The following is a 17,288-nucleotide window of genomic DNA, read 5'->3' on the forward strand; positions in this document are numbered from 1 at the left end:
ACCACACCAATTGGTGTAGTTTATTTGATAATATCTGTGAGTTTTTATTTTTTATGAATTATTTTTCTTATAATAATAATAATAATAATATATTGTTACGAACGTAAGCAGGGCTGCGGCGCGCAAGTGCAGAGCTGGCTGACATCACATGACCGCCGCAACGTGAGACGTGCCGCGCGCGTCTGGTAGATTACAAGGGTCGCCGCTTCCCCTCCCTCCTTCCCTGCGCTCCCCGCGCGGCGCTTTATCTCAGTGACGTAACTGCCACCTGACAGCTGCCGACGCGTGTCTAGAGATTCCTCGCGTCGGGTCGGTGCGGAATGACGCGACTGGCCCCAGCCGCGCTCGTGAATTTTAGAAGGGCGCCTGGGCCTATATAAGCCCAGGACGCCGGCCTCTTGAGGAGTGAAGTGAGGAGTCGGGAGTTTTCCCGCGGCGGAGTTTCCGGGGCGATAGTGCCGCGCGTGCGGCGGAGCAGCGAAGTCCCTGGACGAAGGTTCCAGGGTGGAGAGTTCAGTTCCGGGCGATAGTGTCGCGGTTGCGGCGAGAGTCCCGAACGATGTTCCGAGCGAAGCGTCGAGCGGAACCTCGGCGAAGGGAAGTGCGACGGTGGCGGCGGAGTGCGGCGACGGAGTCCTGCGACGGAGGACCACGATGGGTGCTGCGGCGAGAGTTGCGCCAGAGGTGCGGCTCAGCGAGGTGTGCGGTGTGTAAAAACGAGTGTCTGGGGAAGCAACATTTTTAAGTGTAATTAATTATTAGGCATTTTTAGAAGATTATTTGTTGGTGACGTAAATATTGGCAATAAATGAAACTGTGTAGTAAAATCTTTAATTGGGCTATCCATTTACAAACCCGGTAGTTTTTTTTCCACACGACGAATTATTATTTATTTTTTATTTTTAATAAATCTTAACAATATAATTGAACAAAGGACATTTAAATATTATTCATGATAAAAGAACATTAAACAATGCAAGAAATTTCGACTGATTCTTATGCATTTTTACAAAATAATAATTTTTAATAAGCAAGCTCTACGACAGAATTACTAGGCACAATTTAAAAAATCGGCAATAATGTTTGTGTTTGAAAAATGTACCATAGTAATACAAAATTAAGTTTCTAATAACAAATACGTATCAAATAAAGTCATTTCTTTCAGTTTCATTCATGCATTTTTGTACTAATTGCATTTCAAACTAATTACGCTCATTGAATTTATTATTATACGTTTTTTATTTGAGTTATGTCTGATTAAAAACGTTGATTAATATCATGATGTTAATTTTGTTTCGGTGGTTTATGGTGTGTTAACTTGCATTTTAGTGTTATATAGTGAATATACAAGCTTTTCGGTGTTATTTCTGTTTTTTTTTTTAAGTAATTAGACATATAATATTGTCCCTAGCAATAGACCATGGCCTATTATGTATCTACACTGTACATTGTTTTGTAATTGTAACATAAATATTCCTGTAAAATTACAGGTATTTGTAAATTGACATGAAAACAACTGTATCACTACAAAATAGTGTTCGCAGTAATACTGGGTTCGGATTCGTATCCGAGCTTTTATGCTTTTGTTTTTGTCCCAGTAACTCCAATAGTAAAAGTTATTTGTAAACAGTTCCCTGAATAGCTTTCCAGTATTAACTGCACATATTAAGTAAGCACGGTAATACAAAATAGAGTGAACATGTTAAATATTCGATTATTTTTTTACATTTTTATAATTCATTTTAATTGAATAAAAAATAAATTGAAATACAATATTAAGCGCCAATTTTCAAAAGAAATTTTCATTGCTTTATGCTTTATTTCGAAAAAAACGTATTTCGTACATGCAAATGTGTGTGTTGCACAAAGTTACAATATATTTCGCGTAGTATTACAAAACTATTAATTGGGAACTGGTTACAAAATGAATCTTTTGTAAAAGTAAAGCAAGTTTTTTTTTTCCTGTGTGCCATCCGTGATCTGGCTGATCTGTACTGGGTGCTTCCGTCTCCGGAGACCTCCCCACAGACGAGTCGTTAAAACCAAATGAAACACAAAATAAATGTCAAGTCACGTCGCGGGCGACTGTGCCCACCAGGACCGCCGGAGATCCCCGGACCAGATCCACCCCGGGACCTGAACCTGCATTAGGGATCTCCCCGCAAGAGTGGCGACGTGCTTATCAGATGGGGGAGGACCGCTGCCATTCAGGGCAATTATGAATACTCACGAGCGCTTCCGAGATTGTTGGGAGAGAGAGGGGGGTGGGGCGGAAGCACTCCTACGCGAGGATTGGTCCGGAGAAAACAAAAAAAACAGTTTTTTTTGGGGAGGGGGGGGGGGAGAGAGAAATAAAGGCCGGGTTTGTAAACCAAGCAAGACGCAAAAAAAAATTTATATAACGACATTTTTCAAACACCCAGTTTATGTAAGTACGCAAGAAGCGAAATCGCAACGCGAAGCATCGACAAGTTTTAAAACTTCACGCGTTTCGGTCTGCTTCGAAAAAAAAAAACTTTGTAACGGCGTTGTTACGAAAATTTCGATCGCATGAGGGAAATGGTTAGGTACGTTGAGTGTGGTAAAGTGAAAAAGGGGGGAGGGGGGTGTGGTTTTACCGGGAGAAGGAGGAGAGAGTGCGTCAGCGGCGATGCCACTCCGACGCACGCACTAGTGGTCGATTGGCGGCCAAAAGAGGCGCGAAAAAGTGCCAGCGAACGGATGCGATAGTACACGACGCGGAAAAAGGCAAATTACCCCTAGTCGGACTTGAGTCAATGAGTTAAACTTCATTAACTTAGAATGTCATAACTTAGAACTATCTCAACTAGAAACACACAACTTCCTGCGCCATCTAACCCAAATGTCCAGGGAGAGATGACGCAAAACACAGTTTTAATTTGACTCTATATATTTTACTTGTAGGGTATTTTCATAAAAATTAAGAATGAAAGTAACAAGTCACGTATAAAATTGTAACTTTTTATGAACATATGATTTGCAATGGCAACTGAAACTAAATGTGTGCAACTCACTCGGTTTTACCTAATTGCGACTATCGTGTCCAATCAACAACCGTAGTTTACTTGCATTACCAGCTTGTTGCAACCTTGCGCCCTTGTGTTTCTAGAGAAGTTTATAGTGTCAACGAGTGGGGAAGCGAGAGCGTGGTTATACCTTTTCCGGAATAACCTACTACAAAACCATTCACCCTGGGTCGGAAGAAAACAAATGAGGAGCTCGCTAAAAGGTACGAACCGAAAAGGGGCTGGCGAAAAAAAAGGGAAGAGGAGAATGGGACGAATCTGGAGTCCAGGGAAGGAGGTGTGAAGGATGTCGGCCATTAAGTATGATGGATGTAAAATCCAGCTATGGGGAGATAAAACTCTCTTCCACCCCCTCCCCTTCCCCCCCGAAACCAAACGATTCTTCTGAGGCAATAGAGACGGAGGAGGAGGCAAAAACCCGACATTTTCGACCTCGCTGGTCGACATGCGACTGTTTCAGCTGGCGCCTAAATGACTTAACGACTTCTAAGTTAACTATTTTTTATTATTATTATTTTGATCGTGGCTGTAAAATAATTTCCAAACGCTAGTGCGTGCTTCACGGGTTAAAGGACCTCGTTGCTGGGTTCCTTGAAGGGTCTCAGTTTGTGACCAGAGTATTCTGTTTATTGATCCCAAGCGCATGACAGGAGCTTATTAAATTAAATCTTAAAGGATTAAGTTCCAAAACAATACTCAAAGTAACTCGATGTCAAAGCTGATTAGAGCTACAATAATTACCCTCATAACAATTGTTTCCGATGATTAGAGAGTAATTTTCACTAACACATTCATAAAAAATGTATTGTTTACGTAATAGAAATATTTTTTTTCACAATTATATGAGTGATAGAAGCATATATTGAGACCCGTTAAATGAAGGCCTGCATTCGTGACGGAAATCTTTGATTCAGTTATATTGGTGAAATAATTTTCTGTGTTTGTTAATATACGGCACAAAGTTTACAACTTTTTAATCATAGCTCACAAAATTCACCTGATGAATATTAATACTCCATCTATAAACTCGGAGTCACTTACATCAGTCCTTTTTTGTAATGTCGAAAATAGTACCTAAAAGTTACTCGCAATAAAGCGTTTTTTAACGCCAACTAGAAGACAACGAGAAACAAATCGTTAATTAAGAGTTTTAACGGTGTGATTGATGCCGATATTATATTCTAGGAATGGTGGAGGAAAAATTAAAAGTTTTTAATGAATTTGGCTTACGCATACAAAAATATATATTTTTTTTTCGGCACTGAAAGCCGTAAAAATGTGTTCTGCAGGTTAATGCCCTAACAACCTTGTCCAATGAGTAACGTACCGTACTTTTAAATCACTTGCGAAGAAAGTCGTATTTTTTTTTATTTTTGTATGAGTTCAAGTCCAATGCAAACAATTTTTACAGGAGCCAAAAACCGATGCGATGGGTGGAATATTCCCGATGCTGATAGGTCGGTAGTAACGTCATTCCCATTCGTTCTCGCGTCCAATCACACCGCAAGCATCTTCCTATTACAATAATCTGTATTTATTCACTGTCGCTGCCCCGCTCCCCTAAAAATAAAACACCATCTACCGTGACCTTGGCAGAAACAAACGCCTGAACGTCTAATAAAATGACAAAAAATATCTTCCGCGAGGAAGGGTTGGGTCCCAAAGTTACGACGACAGTCCCACGTTCGGATGCAGCATAAATAAAACGGGGGAAGAAAGAAAAAAAAAAGAGGTGGGTGGTTGAAGTTATGTTTGGTCAGGATTATTCGAAATGATTTTCATTTTTATTTTTCTCTCTCTCCCTCCCATAGATGGGGGTCCATCGGGGCAGGGAACGAGGGTAGATGCCGCGATTGGTCGATGTCGGCGCCAAGATATTGAGATAGCAAGGCCCGGCGTCGCAAGGCACGGAAAAGACACTGCTGTTCCCAGGCCGGACCCCGCCGAGAATGGGACTAAGTGGCCTCCCACCGACATAAATAGTCCTGCCGACGTAATGTGCGGCGTTCTGTTTTTTGGGAAGACAAACAGATGAGGTCCTAAAACGCTTGTAGTCGCTCTGGGGAAAACAACCGCGCCCCGTTGTTCTTCTCCCCCCCCCCCCCTCCCTCCCCCTCTCCCCTGAAAGGGTGACTGCGCGGGTGCGCGGTCGTCACTTCATAACAAACACCAGCGCGGGGATCTGTGAGGCCCGATAAGGGAGGCTGCCGCCCTCTGGGCACCTGGCAACGCGGGCGTCTCGGCTGCGGTCTCCAACCACCCTCAGCTCAACACGAAAACCTTTTGTTTTACACGCGTTCCCCATCGCAACAATATAATGGCATCAGATAAAAAGTACAACACGAAGAAGTCAATTCAAACTACAAACGTGCATCCCCCCCGAATAAATCTACTGTATATTTATTTCGAAACGTTTTTTGCTATCACAGGGTTTTCAACGAAGTTTAACATCAAACCCAATTGTATAGTGCATTTTACTTACGGAATTTATAAACTTGAATAAATGGTACATCCATCTTTTCTCCGTCGTCGTTGTTTGTTCGATAATGATGACGTGGTTTCTTCAAATAGTCACAATAACTATGTTTACAAAGTAACGCATTAGAAAACATATTTCATATTAAAAGGTGACCAACCAAGATTTATGAAAAGTGTCTGATTGCGTATAGCACATCTTATAAGAGCCTTGCCTATACGTGCCTATAATAGTTTTGTTTGGTGTTTTGGTTTTTAAAATATATTTCATGAACAGGCAAAAAAAGTGTGTGTGGAGTCCAAGGGTGACAGAAATGAAACTTATTGCTAATTAGGTATGGAAAGAGATACACTATTAGTAATTTTTACTGAACAAGAGATAATAATTGAGGAAAGTAAGGATACGGCTATGATCTCAAATTAAAAAAAAATTCCAATTTTTGCGCATCCTGTACTCTCGCATCCGTTCACCTGCACTTTTTTGCGTCTCTTTAGCGGTGTATTTCCACTCTGCCTTTGATAATACCTCTTATCTGCTTGTGCCTTTTTATTATTTTTAGGCATGATGTTAAATCAACATCTCCAGGTGCATAAAGTGAAAGAAGGAAAAAAAAACACTCCAATCGAAAATATATTACAATTATAAAGTCTATCTCACAAGTCTACAGTGTCGTCTCCCCTTCCGGCCGTTACAATTAGCATATATATAGCTATATATATATATATATATAAAGCCCCCTTTACTTTTTCCTTGTTCCCATTCTACAGCTAGTGCATGCGTTGTAGTGGCGTCGCCGCTGATTCACTCTCCTCTTCTACCCGTTCCCCCACCACGTACCTAACTATTCCCCTCATGCGATCGAAATTTTCGTAATGCTCGAAAATTGTAGCCCTTTCAGAAAAGGAATTTTCACTTTAAAAACGGTTGTTTTCTTTTGAAATACTATATTGTTAACAGTATAGTAGGCTTCATCTGTAATATTCCACCATAAATTTCACAGCTTTCAGTTTCATAGAGATGCGTTACCAGTGTGAAGACTGTTCGCCAATTCGGTACCTAAAACGTAGAAGCGAAGAGACATGTGTTGAGCGAGCCAGAGTAGCCCTTAGCGATCCCAGCCACTTTAGGTCGCATCCAGGCAGGCAGCTACTGTTTATTATATAACCAATGAAAGAGTTGCGGAGATGTTAAATACGTCAAAATTTTAATGTCTGTGGTAATTAAGTTTTCTTGATTTCTCTGGTAAGTGAAATAATTGTCAGTTTTATGCAGTACAATGTAAGTAATCGTTCTGGAATTCAACGTAGCCTACTATGCACGAGCGTAATAAGAAATCACGACTTGTAAGGATATTTACCAATAATCTATAGCATTTAGCATATATAAGTTTAGATAAAGTTAAATTTATTGGAAATGTATTATTTTTGAAAAGAAATCCCCCATACAAAGTATATGCTAAGAACTTCCATTAATTTTTTGAAATATTCTTAACTATTTAATCATAAACCAAAATTGAAATTAATCTGTTTTTTTTTTTAATGTAAGAAATACGAAAAGAAGTTGTTCAAGTTTGGGTTAATGTATTTTTTTTTTTCACGCTACACTGCAAAAAAATCTTTTTTTGCCATCACATCATATTCTTGCGTCTCTAGATACTCCGCCTACTGTTTTTTCTTAACTGAAAAATAATGATGTGTTTATCCCCACGAAGTGGATTATTAGCGACTGCAAAATATTGTTTTCACTGCAAAATATTTAAGAGGGTCTAATCGTCAAAAGTCGGGTAAAGAAGACAGTTTAGCGTCAAACCTTTGAAGAAGAAACGGACCATGCAGTACTATCTTTGTTCAAGTTTATGGTGACGTAATAAATACGGTTTCACGTGTATCATCATGTATTAATGATTGATTACGTGACAAATGCGCTGGGAGGCAAAACGAAATGGAGTGAAATTGAATTTTAAAGACAGCTGAAAGAAACTCGTGGGACGTACGTCGCTTTAAAGACTTTGAAACTTATCTTACAAAGTAGCGTACAAAATAATGCTGCCGGAATATTTTATCATTTTCATCGCAAGACATTATAAGCTAACCGCGGTGATGATACAATCTAAATGGAATCAGTAAAAAAAAAAAAGTCATGAATGCAAGAAATGACTTCATCGTTATCAGTAAAAATCTGCTGATAATCTCAGTGTGATTCCATTTCCACCATTTAACATAATGTATGCAGACTAACGGTATACTAAACGCTTCCACGCCACTTAACTCCACTGCACTCCGACGATTACCAAAATTACTACCCGTGAATTATTCATATTCCGCACCACTAAGACGCCAGAAAGACATACTTGCATGGTCAATTAACAGTGTTTTGACTTTTTTTGATTCGAATAGAAATGTGCGAAAATAGTTTATGTTATAAATCTTTTTTTTCATAGGAAATCTATGGTTATAACAGAGTTTAATGCTAAATACTGGTTAGTTTGTTGTTAAAACGTTTTTGTTTGTTTAACAGTATTTACTTCATGATTTTAGCTATACAGTTCTACCTAGCGAGTTTTTCAAGTTATTAAACAAACTTATAGCATTAGTATGCATGAAACTATGGCTGGTTTTGCTCACCAATTGTTAACCAGAATGACTTCATCATTTATATCAGACATCCATTCCAAAAACTTATGCCTCCATGGTATGAAAAGTGGTTTTCACTTATTTTCTAGTGAATTGTACTTGTACGCCGTATTAATTTTTTTTCTCGTTTACTTTTAGTTAAGGGTTAGGTAGTTATAAAATTTTAGCTCGCTACCTCAGATATTAACTAAGTGTTATAAAATTGATGTAAAAAAAAATGCAAATCTTCTTATACTAATAATAATGATAATTATTATCACTTGCACGAATTTTCACATTCATGATATTACACTTGGTGAATATCTGATGAAAGTGTGTGTGACAGAATAACAAATGCAAGGGATGTATAGAGTTAAAGTGTTAGAAATAGCGCTTGAATAAAAGTAATGCCTCTTGGCACAGATTTATGGTGAGACCCCGCCGTTTTACCAGTCAGCAACAGCTCGTCTGCAGAACCACGTGCCACTGATCCGAGCCCAGAACGCAGCAAACTCCGGCTCTCTCGTCGAAACGGCCCGGCAAATGAGGCCACTTAAGGCCATATTACCTGCCAGAAAGTCTAGTATATGCCCAGATACAGTGTTCTAGGCGCGACTGTACTGTCCCTAATGCCTTCTGTCCCGAGCTGAAGTGATTCCCGGAACTGAGCTGAAAGCTGCAAAGCGAAGACAGAGAAATAGTACCCGTTATAACATATTTGATAGAGAGTCGTTAGCCTTGCATCGACGATTCCACTGCAAATTTCAACCGAATGACCTCATCGCACAGGACAGCCACCTTTACATATCGCTTTCGTAATAAGTTATTTTGTTGGGCATTTTGTAAAGATCCCATCAAACACAATTCTTCTGAGAAAAAATAGTTAATCAAAAAATTAGTACACAAAAGCCCGTAATTGTCAACTTTGAAGTTAAACATTTTGAAAAATATGCTTCTTAAACAAAAAATAAACTACAAATTTAAAGTGTCTATGCACAACTCTTATACATGGAAAAATTAAAAAAAAAAAAATCTGTGAAATATGGCTTTAACGACCCTGTGGTCTCGGTGTGGGAGCTGCGGCGGCACTCTGGGTGAAGGAGGAAAGGGGAAGGGGGTAGGGTGGTCGTGGGACTCTGTCTATGGAGGTTTTACCTGGGCCCAACTTATCTAGTTTTAGTCTAGAATTAATAGTGAGGGGAGTTAGTCATGGCGAAAACGTCTGCCATGGCTGGCCAATCCCCACCTAGCACATGAAGCACGTGACCTTTTCTGCATGGTTAAAAACCCGCATGTTTAGAGCGTATAGGGCTTGCCCTGAGACGCACTTAAGAGTCTTCCCTACCTAGACCCCTCCCTTACACACTTAGTTTTAACTTAGGTTAGGAAAAAAAAACGGACTCACCTATCTCCACGTCGGCGTCCCCGTCCGAGTCCTCCTCGTCCCGCATCTTGCGCTGCAGCTCGCAGATCTGGTCCAGCGCCATCTGCAGGAAGTCCCTGCGGTCCGCGTCCATGGGCGCCGCCTGCCGGCACAGACACGTGCGCCGTTTCACAGCCGGCGGGAACCAGTCAATAAGTACTCGTGCTTAACTATTTTGCTTCTATCATTTCATTTTTTTGCTCGTTATTTAAAAAAAATTGGTTGTCTGTAAAGTCAGTTTACGGACGATAGTTTAACGTGACAACGCCATAACAAAACATTTATGAAATGATTGCATACTTTTATGAATAAATTTGAATCATTTTTATTAAATTATCACTATTTTGTATGGATACAAAGAAGGAGTGAAATGAAATCTACAATTTAATTAATAAATTTACTTTTATTTGGACTCATTAATTCAAATATGTTTATTAATTTAACGAACAGATTATTTTAACTATAACTTTTATACATGTTTGCTATTTAACTTCTTCCAATCTGTGTTATTCTGTTAAGGATAGGACTATGATAGGAAAAGTAGGAAACGAATGGGAGTGTTTCAAGTTTAATGCGCCTCGAAAAAGTCAAATCGATGGTTGTTCCAATAGATTGGAAGAGAAATAGATGCGGCGCAAGCGTACAATGTGCGTAACGGGACAATAAGTCATCCTTTTTCGTGCGTGCAGCCGGCGTTCATCGATTTATTAGACGTTGTCACGTCAAAAAGTCATTATATGACTAAAGTTAATTTTTATAACATTTTTATTAATTTAATTACTAGTGATTGGTCAAATCCCAATTTTCTCATATCCGAATCTTGAATTCGAATCTCAGAGAGTACCGAATCCAAGTGAAAAGGGTGAAAAATAAAATAATACACAATAAAAAAATTTAAAAATATGTTTGAAAATTCTTCACTTTATATGAATTTTTCATAATCTAAGTTTCCAGAATCTATACATATATATAGTAATTAAAAGTACACTATTTTGGGAATGGTATAGGAAATGTATTACGAAAAAAAATATCATTTGGATACAGCCTACAAGCGTAGGTAGATTTAGAGATACTACTTGTTCTGTAAATGTTCTGTAAACTTCTATAAACTTCTGGAACAGTTTTAAAACTTAATGTACATAACATCCTTTTTTTTCTTCAATATTCCAAAATGATAGGTAAAACATTTTCTCATATTCCATGCAGCTAAAATGTTTCGAATGTTTTGAGTTCAATGCATCAACTATTTTTCACTATTTATTATCCCTTGCACTAATACGTCGACATATAAAAATTTGTTTTGGACCAAGACTTAGGATAAAATTAATGTGGTTTAAAATAAATTACCCGTTTAGTTCGTCTCATCAAAAATTGTTTTAGCCAAAGGTTTCAGATAATGTTTAGGATTTTTACAACAAATTATAACGGATTTGATAGTATACCTACTTAAAAAGTTATAATTTTGTGTTATAACACGTATTATTTTCACCACTTGCAGTAATGGCTGGTTTCATAAAAAATTTACTTATAAAAAAATTGTAATACCAAATTCAGTATGGTACGAAAGTTGTTCCACTTATTAAAAACTGTTTTAGATCAAAATTTTAGATAACGCTTAGAATATTTACAATCATATGTTATAAAATCTCTAATTTAAGTTATCGGGGTGAGTTATGATTATAATTTTTTTTTTGGTCCTTTAACTTTTTTTTCCAATTTTTGCAACACTGGTTGGTTATATCAAAAAATTATTTCAGATAAAAAATTTTGGATAATATTTACAAGATTTACAAATAATTCTAACGGTTTTGATAGCTTGCCTACTATGGGAGTTAATATTTTTTTTGTCATTCACCCCTGTTTTTTCCCCTTTGCTATAATATTAACAATTATTTCAGACGAAAGTTGTAGATACAATTTAAATGTTTCACAATAAATAAAAGCATATTAAATAGTGCCCGTGGTACATGTATTATATATATTTATTTATTTATACCCTGTTTTTTTCACAACCTCTTGAAGGAATGGTTTTTATTTTCACTTATTGAAGTGAAACTTCTAATGCGACTTCCAACAAGGTTGCGTTAAACGTTTAACGCTACCATGGAGGGGGTATGAAAGCACTGTTGCGTTAAACGTTCAACGCTCCTGGGGAGGGGGAATAGAAAGAGACAGAGCGAGAGTGAATGTGTGGCACTCGAACGCATGCGCGTAGTATACCTGTTACAGGCCAGCGCAAGCGTTAGCAACGAGTAGCGTCCAATATTCCAAGCACATGCGCGTGATATTCTTGCTATGCAGCGAAGGTAACAGTGTGAGCGTCGTGAAATTAGCTTAAATACGTACTGGTTGTTCTATTTTATTGTTCTATTTTAATTTATAATATTCATTATTTCATTTACTTGTTGTTTCTAGTTTGATTTAATACAATATGATTTCACTAAAAATCAATTTCTACCCCTTCCTATTTTCATTTCCACATTACGAAGTTTCACTTCTTCCGCGCGGAGGGACTCCACGCACTATTTTTTAAAATCAATTAAACACATTCTATCTCACCTTAAAGAAGCCTGTGCTACGTGAATCTCTAAACACTGGGATCAAACTGCAATAGATCTCTGGTAGCGGCAGCCATTAAACAACACAACATACAAACACCCGTTATTCTGTTAACTTATACAACAGAACACTTTTCATGGAAATCGTTAGTGTTCGTGAGTGATAAGCTCCTTAACATGTTTATTTTTAAGTTCGTGTAAGGATGTATTCAAAGGCGGCATGAATTACACTTCACGTTAATGAACAAAAAAAAATTAGCTTTAAATATATGTAGACAGTTTTCACTTAAGTTCAGTTATTCTAATACCTAAGATTGTTGACAACTGTATGCACACAATGCTATTTGATTTCATATTTAGCTGGAAAACTTATGTACGCAGTTCATAAGAATCCGCTTGTTTCCCTAACGCTGTGACCTAGAAAAAGAGGTCACATCATTTATGTCAGTAGATTTCAACCCGAGACGTTAACATGACGTAATTTCACAGGAGTGATTTATTTTTCACACAAAGGAACCAATTCACGCAACGAAAATTTAATCAGGAATCTCGTTGTATAATTAAAATAGGAGGCACGGTGATCTTTTTTTTCTTTTTTTTTTTTCTCTCCTCCGGAACGCTAACTCGAAATTGAGTTGTTGGCGTTCCAAAACGCTGCACGTATAACATCTTCGGGGCAGAAAAAGGGTAGGAAGGAGGTGTGAGAGTTCTAGATTGCTTTCGGGAAGAATTAATACCCATCGGGGCCCCAGAAGCGAAAGTTAACGTTTCAATTCGAGAGCGCCGGTGGATACTCGGACCTGCCACAAAGCATAGGGGCGGGTCGTATTTAATCACGGATTCAATTCTTCTTCTCTTTTTTTTATTTTATTTTCGTGGATGAAGCGGGTGCCGCACGTGACTTTCGGCGGAGAGAGCCAATCTCGTTAAAGGTGAGGAAACTCCCCGCCGCCCGGGAGACTAGTTTTCCCAACTCGGCGCGCCTCGGAAGCGCGCGCGGAGAGAGGCAACGGCGGCATTGTGCCCGGGCACAAAGTGAACAGACAACCAACCACCGAGGGAACCTCCTGCCCCGCGACAACAAAACACAACCGCTCGGCTGCGCCGACGGAGGCAAGACTGGGAACCTCGCTTCCTAGACGCGACGGCGCGGCGCCCGTCGGCGCGCGTTCCCTGTGCCACGTCGGGGTTGACGGATCCCGACATGTCCTCCCCCCCCCTCCTACGTGCAGGGGGTGCGCAAAGTCGCCTCGGAACTCCGACCCTTTGCACGGGAGAAGGGCCGGGAGCTGGCCATGCATGCATTACATCTCAGACTCTGCGTGAAGCCACACAGGAAAAAAAAAATCCTGTACTTTTTACAAACGATTCCTTGTTAATAATACTACAAGATATATATTGTAACTTTGTTCAACAAATGGCTATGGTCTTTTGTATATATTAAATACTTTTTTTATATATAAAACTGGGTATTTCTTACGCAAATTGACGCATAATTTTATATTTTAATTGATGTTTCATTCAAACATAATTTTTTTTTCCTAACCTTGGAAAAGATAATCTAATATTCAATAATCTGACTTTTATTTTGTTGTATCATTGATATCATGCGCGCAGTTAATACTGGAAAGCTATTCAGGGAATGGGACAACACAACTAGCATAAATGCCCGGGTAAGAATCCGAGACCAGTATTACTGCGAACGCTATTCAGTAGTGATACAGTTGTTTTCCATGCAAATATACGAATTTATAAATATCTGTAGGGGGGAGCCGGGCGCCCCTGCCCCCTTACCCCGGGACATCACGTGTGGTTCAGGCCTTGCACACCCCTCAGCTAGTCAGCATGCGAGGAAAGGCGTAAAATTAAAAATGATACCCTAACAAGGGCGGGTGATGGATAGCCACGTGACGCGGCTGACACCAGGGAGACTAAACAAGAGGCGGTGGTTGGCTACAAGAAGAGGGATAAGAGGGGGGAGAGAAGGGCGTGAAGCCACGACGGGGACAGAGGTGACGATGTGTAGACGCCGCCGCCATCCGCGCCGTCGGAGGCGACTCCTCGGAGTGGCTGCCCGCAGCGTTGGGAGACGTACCGCAACCATGGCAGCTGTACCATCTCGAGTCCTGCATACCAACACAAGAGTGGTTCCGCGACGAATCAAACAACAGTCTGAACTTTCCTGTTTCATATCGGAATTAGTTTTTTTTTTTGTTAAATCATTTGCCAGAATGTTCTCAGAAATGATGGAACTGTCACACTTGAAACAATGATGAGGAAAGTGATTATTTTCGCGGGGGATGGCTGGGGAGAAGGGAGTAAGCCTGTCTTCAGTTTAATAATGCAATATTTGACCGTCGATATATAACGACTATCGAGAGGTGAGCTTCCAGTGTTCCGAGGTACGAGGGTTTACTGACCCCCCCCCCCCCCCCCCACCAACTACACATATACACACACTTTCCATCACATTTCCCCGCGACAAGTTAGTCACTTGTACGAATTGCTATCACCCCAGTGATTCTTTTCCTTTCCATTATCTTTCTTTGTTTCTTTCGTCGCCCGAACACGCCGTGTGTTAGCGCGGCGACGCGGTGGGCTGTAAATCACGCTCTAGCCGGCAATTTATTTCAGCCTGCACCCGCGAACGCTTCACGAACATTTTTAACACTTCCGGGCTTCGGTCGCGGAGCAGCAGTTCATTACCGCGCCCGTTTGAAACACTGGCTAAACTTTGCCTGGGGGGGAAGGGGGGGGTGTCTTCGACCACGGGCCGTTCTGATTTTTTTTTCCTAACCTAACTAAAAACTAAGTGTATTTTGGAGGGGTCCGGGTTAGGGAGGGACCTAGGTGCGTCTCAGGCCGAAGCCTATACGCCTAGTCATGCTGTGATTAGCCATGCAGGGAGAGGGTCGCATGCATCATGTGCTAGGAGGGGATTGGCCAGCCATGGCAGCGATTGGCGCCATGACTAACTCCCCTCACTCTTAAATCTAGACTATAACTAGAGATAGGTTGGGCCCAGGTAAAACCTGCATAGTACACAGGGAAAACCCTGGGCACATTCATGCGGGATGCAAATTGGCATGCATTACGTGTAGGAATTTACAGGAGACAGAGGATGGTCTGGATGAAGTGTTGGACAGAGTAGAAAAGAGTCTACCATGCGGGGGTTGGGCACTTGGACGGGCCGTTCTGAGTCCCGTCTTCGACTACGGGCCGACTCGAGGCCCCTCGGGCTGACTACGGACACTCGCGGGGGACTTGCGGCACATCCTCCACGCTCCGCCGAAACACGTACCTCTTTTGGTGATCACGATCCAACAAGCGGCGTGTGTCTCGTTACGATCCGCGAGACTCGTGAGCCACGGAATAAATCAGTCACGTCAAAAGACCACAATCAACGTGTGCGTTAAATAAACTATTTTGTCCGTGAAAGACGAAAAATTCGTTTCACTAATAAATTAAATATTATCTTTGTTTTTTTAGATTGTATTTTAATTTCTGGCATTTAAACCATCGGTGATCGGTTTGATAGTTATTTAATTTAAATATTGAGTGAAATAAATTTGTGTCCACAATGTTTCAATACCTGGTATGTACTGCCATAGCAAACATGTAATCATAGATAAAGTTACTACCGAAACAGTTCCTAACCTCAAATATAGTTAAGTTATACTTCATCATGAATAGGTTTGGCTCCGGAACAGTACCAGCTGTGATAAAAATAAAATTGTTCCACAAAAATCTCACATTGTTTTAATACTTATTACAGTTAAATTACATCGCTAAATTCTAATTCGTTTCACACCACCAATTTCATACACATATGCTAAATAACGTAGCACCGGTGTGATAAACACCGTCCTAAATGGGTGTTCATACGCGAAGGTTTCGGTACATACCGTTAGAACGTTATCAATGGTCGGATTTTAACGACAATGTTGTTTTGGTAATGACGCAGCTTCTTCCTGTAGTGATCTCCACGCCCTCCGGTGTTCCTCGCGTCTTGTACCGCAAAGTGTGTGATCGTAATCAGCTCGATGGAGTGTTAAATTAATTTGCTGCGTTTATTCTCGCGGCAGAGTGCAATGCACAGTGTTAGTGGCTGTTTACACGCGACGATTTACTGCACGTCTTGTAGTTCATACAAAAAAACAAGACGTGCGATAAAACGTTCATTTTGTAGAGTGTCTACACGTTCCAACTTAGCCTCCGTTAAGGGTGTATGAATCCCGTTCCTAGTCATAATTTTATATTTACGTTCCACGCGGTTAAAATGGCCGACATTTTAAGTGGCTGGAATTTCCCAAAATTATATATTTATATACATATATAATACTGTTTGCATTGTTAACGGTTTTGTGCAGAATGGATAAGGAAAATTAAATGGAATATAAAAGTGTAACTTTTTCGGTTTAAGGTCAATTTTACTGCATGTTGTTTGACATGGTTTCATTTCTTTCAGGAAAAAAAATATTTAATTTCAGCTAGTCTTTTAAATCCTCAGAATTTTTATGATTTGAAAAGGTTAAATAAAATTAAATAAATTTTTCTGAACGAAATGTGACAAATACAACGCAGTAGTCACCAACATTGCCTTTAAAAAGTTCTAGTTTTAAATTCCAATTCGTTCTCCTCATCCATACTGCAAAAAAATGTTTAAAAATTCAACTTTGGCAGCTAATTATGCAAAACGTATGCACTACTTTTTATTTTATTTTATCGAACTTCGGCCACTAAAAAGTCTTCAAGTGTAACCATGTTAAACGTAAAAATAAAATAATGGCCTGGAACAGGACATACTTCCTTAACCACGTTAATTCCCAAATTCCACGAACCATTTTAAGGATATCCGCAAAGGAGGAAGCTCTGTTGTTTACTGTTTGCCTTGTGCAACTGCATCATCTCAAGAGAAGAAGAAAAGCAAGAAGAACACGATGGTCAAGAGAGTGGCTTTACAAATGAAGTCAATATACTTACATTAAGTTAGTGAAAGAACTGCAAGGCGAAACCGACGAATGGCGCAGTTGGATTATAGTGCGTATTGTCAATATTATAAACGGTAACAGCATACATAAAATAATACACGTACATGAGAGAGGCTATTTCGCATCATGTCCTAACAGTTCTTGGGAAACATTCTGTTTGTCCGTGGTTTTCGTTCATTTT

General features: G+C 39.7%; 2 protein-coding genes across 2 annotated transcripts in view; one reads left to right on the forward strand and one right to left on the reverse strand.

Annotated features, from left to right (window-relative positions):
* The window catches only part of LOC134542940 (neuropeptide CCHamide-1 receptor-like), a 953,117-nt gene that overhangs the window by 218,126 nt on the left and 717,703 nt on the right, over nt 1-17,288 (forward strand). The gene's annotated exons all lie outside the window — the stretch shown is intronic.
* The window catches only part of LOC134543029 (uncharacterized), a 94,197-nt gene continuing 85,180 nt past the window's right edge, over nt 8,272-17,288 (reverse strand). The window contains exon 3 of the mRNA XM_063387726.1: nt 8,272-9,661. Coding sequence (XP_063243796.1) covers nt 9,518-9,661 — 144 coding nt within the window. The 3' untranslated portion in view covers nt 8,272-9,517. The remainder of the gene's footprint in view (nt 9,662-17,288) is intronic.

This window comes from Bacillus rossius (genome assembly GCF_032445375.1).
Source record: "Bacillus rossius redtenbacheri isolate Brsri chromosome 9 unlocalized genomic scaffold, Brsri_v3 Brsri_v3_scf9_2, whole genome shotgun sequence".
Taxonomy (NCBI): Eukaryota; Metazoa; Arthropoda; class Insecta; order Phasmatodea; family Bacillidae; genus Bacillus; species Bacillus rossius.